The sequence below is a fragment of the Malurus melanocephalus genome, unplaced genomic scaffold, assembly GCF_030028575.1.
Source record: "Malurus melanocephalus ecotype Western Australia unplaced genomic scaffold, MMel_1.1 scaffold_101, whole genome shotgun sequence".
In the NCBI taxonomy this organism is placed as follows: Eukaryota; Metazoa; Chordata; class Aves; order Passeriformes; family Maluridae; genus Malurus; species Malurus melanocephalus.
In genome coordinates, this window is record NW_026623333.1 from 2,312,729 (window position 1) to 2,318,728 (window position 6,000).

Consider the following 6,000-nt stretch of genomic DNA (forward strand, 5'->3'; position numbering starts at 1 on the left):
ACTTCTCTTGGCTACCTGTTTCAGTGTGCCACCACGCTCAGAGGGAAGAATTTCTTCCTAATATCTAATCTAAACCTACTCCTTGTCAGTTTGAAGCCATTCCTCATTTTCCCATCACTCCATGCTGCAGTAAATAGTCCATCTCCATCTTTCTTGTAGGCTCCTTTCAGGTACTGGAAGGCCCCAGGTCACCCTAAAGCCTTTTCCAGGCTGAACAATCTCACAAACAATTGAACAATTTCCTCAAAGGAAAGGGGTTCCTCCCTCTATCATCTTCATGTCTCTCCTGTGGACTTGCTCCAACACATCTGTCCTGAACATTTTCAGACTTGGTAAAATACCCCTATCAATTTAAATACAAGGAATCTAAAATTAAGAATGTAGCATTTTCTGTACTCCCCCTGCAGTGAAAAGCAGGAATAGTTTTTAGCAGAATCTTCAGCACAGGGATCTTCCTTGCAAAGTTTACAAAAGCCGAACAGTGTTGAAAAAGAAAACATTCACATGAAGTACAATTCCAGTGAATGTAAAGAGGCAAAACTTTACCTGATCTAACAAGTAAAATGTTGCACATCTGTGCACAAAGTGAACTTCAATCAGGTCGAAGTAACTTCCGGCATTTGGTACATACAAAAACTTCCCCTCATTTCTCAAATACTATTAGAAAGAAAAAGTTGTATTCCATTGGCACTCTCAAAAGCTTTACCTGTAAAATTGCTTAGCTACAAACACATCCTCAATGAGAAATTACCCCTTGCTCAGGCAGACAGGGATGAACTTGGTGACTGCAAGGCCCATGCTTAACACCAGTAACCCATCTATGCTGAATAATGAAGCTGTAATGACACAGGTCAGAAACCAAGTGTCTTCTGGCTTTTTATCAAGTAAAGACATTTCAACTCACACCACTTGTTTTCTTGGGCACTTACATTAATATTGATGATATCTAGAGCTCTCAGTTGAGAAAAGCAATGCCTTCAGCCTCAGCTCCTGTTGTTACCCATATCAGTGCTGCACAGACTCAGAATATCAGCTAGAATGTGCTCAAAATCAAAGATATTTCTCCTGTAAGTCCTGTACCACCTCAGCAGCACTGAATAATACAGATATGATACCGTTAAGTGAAGATTTAGAATCCTGTTAAACAGGAAAAAAATTAAGCAAACATCCCACCAAATGACAACAGTTTTCCTTGGAAACAAACACATAGCACGCAAACATAAAGTGTTTGGTCTTCTCATTAAACAAGTTGGTTGCCCACAAAACCAAGCTTCAATATTCCACAGCCTGATCACTCAGGAAGGATTCTGTAGCTGCCCTCAAAGAAAACTCAAGCATACCTGGAGGAAAAATTTCTTGTGTTAGGAAAAGTCCTGGAAAAAACATTTTCAAGAGAATAGTATGTTGCACTAATCACAATTAGGTTTATTTATTGATTAGCTGGTATGGTTCCAGTAGAAGAATTATGAAGTGTTATTTTTATTACAATATATTTTRAAAAGCTTTGCTCTTCAGCACATAACCAAAAGTCTGGGACTGTTTGCAAAATGAACTTCAATGGCATTTTATTGGACRTGAAACAACTAATCCCTCAAAACTGAAAAAGAGGCAAAAAAAGAGACTAATAAAATGTCAAGTGTGATAAATAGTTTAAGAACATTGCTACACCATAAACTAGGACCCCTTACACCTGGGAAATACATAAATAATGTTACATGATTACGGTAAGAGAAGAATCCACCAAAAATTTTATTTTAGGTAGCAAACAGTGTTTTATTGAGAGTTCAAGCAGTTTCTAATTCTAACTGCACAACTAATCACTTTTAGTTACAGCATTTTAATCCTCAGCTGACCTCAGACACACTCTGTCATGACACAGCAGCAATTCCAAGTTTGCTTCCAGAGGGAGAGAAAAGCTCATACAAAGTACTACTATGCACCAGAAGCCTGAAGGATGTACTTTTAATATCAACATACAGAGTCTAACCAGTAGTACAGTTTTGTTTTAAAGCTGTGACTTCTACTTACCTTAATGACAAATTTGTTGGATGCCATGACAGGTCAGTGTAAGCTGGTCCTATAAAAATACCAATTAGAAGTGATCAGCACTAGAGAAACACCCAGATATCTACACGAACTGAGAAGGATTTTACATTTGTGGCTCATTTCTTCATTACTGCTATTCTTCAAACCCTACACTCCACTTTAATAAAAACAAGGAAAACTCTTATTTAAAGAGGAGAATTATTCAGAATTACCAAACTTGTGTTCATTTCTTTTAATGAATCTCATAACTGTTCAGGCACTTTGCATCCAACACATGAAATTAAAAGTTAGAACTCTTTTAAATAAGAAACCATAGCTTTTGGCTCACCTGCTACCCATACATACATGCATGTTATGTATATGTGAAATTTTAGATACTACACACATAAAGCAACATAACCTGAGTCTTACGATGGTTGTACAAAAGTAAAGTGAACTTTAGACATCCTCTTCTTTTGTTTATCCCAAACAATACCTAAAATGCTTATTTTAGGATGCTGAATGAGGTAAGTTGAGATGCACAGGCCCTGACTCTTACTCAGACCATTCCAGGTAACTCAGGAAGCATTCATTTGTGCTAGAAGCTAAACACATGCTCCTTGGGCTCAAGGAAAAACCCTCCATTCATTGCTAAGAGTTTTTTCCAAACAGTCACAGCACTGAAGCTACTTGGGAAGTTCATCATACCCCACCATAAACAGGAGCCAAAAACTGACTTGTAAAAAAAAGAGAGAAAATTAGGTTAAATTCACAAAAGTCTTTCCAGGTAACTCCACTTGGTATTCAGGAGTCACATGCAATGGACCCTATGATACCAAATTAATATCTACAAAAAACAGGAATACAAGAACTAAGACAATCTATTTTCACATAGGGCAGGAGGAGAGCTAACAGAAACAGAGACTCAAATTGGTCAGGTGAAGCAGAGTCTCAGTAAAGTGGCAGGAGATAGAGTCCCCAAACAATACAGTTCAAGCTTCAAAATAAAGAAAGAAAATGAGTATCAGTGGCTGCTGTCTGCAATTAATGAACCACAACAGAAACCACTGAGAATAGAGCTGCCTTTTATAGGCTGAAATTTCCTAAAGGATTAGCCTCTTTAAATGGACAAATCTGGTCAATTTTGTAGGAGATGGTATAGGAAAATACTAAAAATTGACACCTATGTACACATTTGTCATTGCATACTTCAAGTTATTGGTAAGTACTGTAACAGCTGTCAATATTTCAGAACACAAATCACGTTGGGGATGTGTGTCTCTGTCAGGCACTGCACTTACACGTTTCAAAATGCAATCATTACCATTATTTAACTTCAAAAAAGTGCAAAAACAGATAAACACCCACTTTACAACTACACAGCACAGCACAGATGATTTTGATCTTAAGATTCTTACAGTCCTGCATACAGGACCTGGAATACCATCATGCCTTGTGCCATGCCACTGTCATTCTCCCTTGCACCAAACAGCCCAGTAAACTTTCATTTTATCAGATTAAATCCTCTCAACTTTACTGACCGCAATGTCTAGAAACACAATGAAAGGAACTGTTCTCTGGACCACTTGGAACATCCTAGTTCAGTCATATATTAAGTGCAACTCTATAAAAGTAAATAGAGTAGAAAAACTACATGAAGATTCAGTAGGAGATAAAACTCAGGAGCTGTTGAAACAGCAGTTGCTAAAACTCGTTCAGAAGAGCTGCTGAAGAGGAATTGCAGCCACCAAGCGAAAACCAATGGAGCTTCTCAGTTCTCTGTAACATTGCTCCCATGGAACAGTATTTGGACTGCTAATCTTTTCTCATTAATCCTTACAGTAGCAGTAACATAAAAAAGAACTGCAGCAAAACATGCCAAAACATCACCTCTTCTCTAAATGCTCATGTTGTGTTTGAGAACAAGCAAAGCAAGTGGATCAATCAACTGAACTCACCCTGGCATGACTGATCTCTTTCTGGTAACAATTTACCTTCCAGAATACTACTGTTGCAACACCTCTAACACTACTCAGGTGAGAACTGCTGGCTGGCAGAAATCCCCTCCAAATACAATTTACAAAATAAAAGAAGAAAAAAATAAAAAAGGAAAAAGACACACAAGAAAAGTTAGCTTTGGCTCAATTTGCTCTTCCTGGGAGTAAGCTGACATTGGGAGTCCGCCAGCTACCCCATTCTTTGCACTGACCACACAGATAAGACAAAGGAAACACAGCAGACAGACAAAATGTAAGCAAATCCTTAGAAAACAAAAAAAGAAAATATTTTATGAGTGAACCATCAGAAAAATCCCTGAAGCAACACAGGTGAAAAAATACTCAATACTAACACATCAGAAGATAAGGAAAACTGCTCATCAGTTGCCCAAAAAATAAAAACAACTAGCCTCAAAATAATTTGACATTTCCTATGTTAAAAAAAAAACAAACAAACATCAGAAACACAGATCTATTATAACTGTTACTGTTGGATAGCAAGATTCTATTTCATGGAATGCTTTTTCTGTTGCAAACCTCTAAAGCAAACTCTACATAGGGAAATATGAAGATAAGCAAATAAGGCAGAAAAACTCCTCTCTCAAGACTATCTATATATACATTTTTTTAAAAAAGAAAAAAAGTCCTGATGTGGTATGTGTAGTACTTCAAGACCTAAAACGTTGATAAAATCTGTACAAGAAGACGTTATTTAGAACTAAACACATAGGTTGCCTGTAGATAGAATGAGACACACTTAAAAAATAATGTGATAGAATATCTTTCTTCCCTAAATTTGAGCCCAATGGAGTGGCAGAGACTCAGGAGAAGCCAGAAACATGGACACCCAGAGACTGAGTTGAAGCATCCTCTGCCAGCTGATGAACAGCATCTTACCTTAACAAAGCAGCTTCCTGTGGTGAGGAAATTTAGAGCTCAGGAGGAACGAGGAACTGAAAACTCCTGTTACACACCTCAAGATACAGCAGCAAACTTCACACACTGCCATCTCCGGGTGCCTTTACCATGTGTGGGGAGAGGGGGCACCTGGAAACAGAAGAAACAAACACTAATTAAGGAACTCTGTATGGTAACTTAATATTAACTACTTTTGTAGTTCAAAATGAACTATCACAACATATAAGAGTTTTCTACACTTTCCAGTCCAGCACTTATCAGTTTCTGGGAGCAGATCCTAAGCTTGGGTTGAGTGACAGTAAAGCATCTCTGATTCTGGAAAGACATATCAGAGTCTTCCCATTTTTGCCACTGGGGATTTTTATGCTGTTGCTGATTACCCCAGTACGCTTCCAGCCAGTCAACACCTTTTCTCCTCTTTGGTGGTCACACTCCTTCATTGATAACTGCTCATTCACCTTTAAAGTTCAACAATTCCGTTTCAAAAACATGACCCACTCACCACAGAACTGCCTACAACTAGAGGATGAGGTTCTGAGGAACATCAGAGGGCTGTCACAGGCAGGTACTGTCTTTTTGCACTGGTAAGTGCCTTTTAAAACTTTTGCGGAACTGAATGCAATTAATAATGAAAAAAACTATACAATGAAAAAATTATACTTTCTGCGTGGAGATCAGGCATTAAATACTTGTCTTTTGGCCACAGTTATAAACTCTGCAACTATAAATGAAACTGAAAACAAACCCATTCATTAACATATGACTATAAAACGAGATATTCTTGACAGCGACTGCAGGAGTACGGGTAGAGAGTCAATACACGGAAGTATTACGGTATTCACAGGAGTATTTGTAGTACTTACAGGAGTGAATACAGGAAAAGTGAATACAGGGAAAGTGAATACAGGGAAGCAGAAGAGCTAAGGAAAAGCCGAGATCAGGGAACAAAGGTATTTGAACTTGTTTTGGCCAAGGCACTTCTGCCCGCCCACAGGAAGCCTCAGACGGCTGGGCGCAGGTGTAACGCGGAGTGACTGCAGTAGCAGGTAAGCAGGGGAAA

At 38.4% G+C, this 6,000-nt stretch overlaps 1 protein-coding gene across 2 annotated transcripts in view; it reads right to left on the reverse strand.

The window, feature by feature from the left end:
- The window catches only part of SLX4IP (SLX4 interacting protein), a 71,473-nt gene extending 65,585 nt beyond the window's left edge, over nt 1-5,888 (reverse strand). The window contains exons 1-3 of one of the 2 annotated variants that reach the window (XM_057369022.1): nt 5,804-5,888; nt 4,920-5,069; nt 2,029-2,077 (exon numbers count right to left, since the gene is read on the reverse strand). In XM_057369022.1, the coding sequence (XP_057225005.1) occupies nt 2,029-2,055 (27 nt within the window). In that variant the 5' untranslated portion in view covers nt 2,056-2,077; nt 4,920-5,069; nt 5,804-5,888. The remainder of the gene's footprint in view (nt 1-2,028; nt 2,078-4,919; nt 5,070-5,803) is intronic. The other variant, XM_057369021.1, reaches the window with a different exon arrangement.
- Nucleotides 5,889-6,000: the final 112 nt, after the last annotated feature.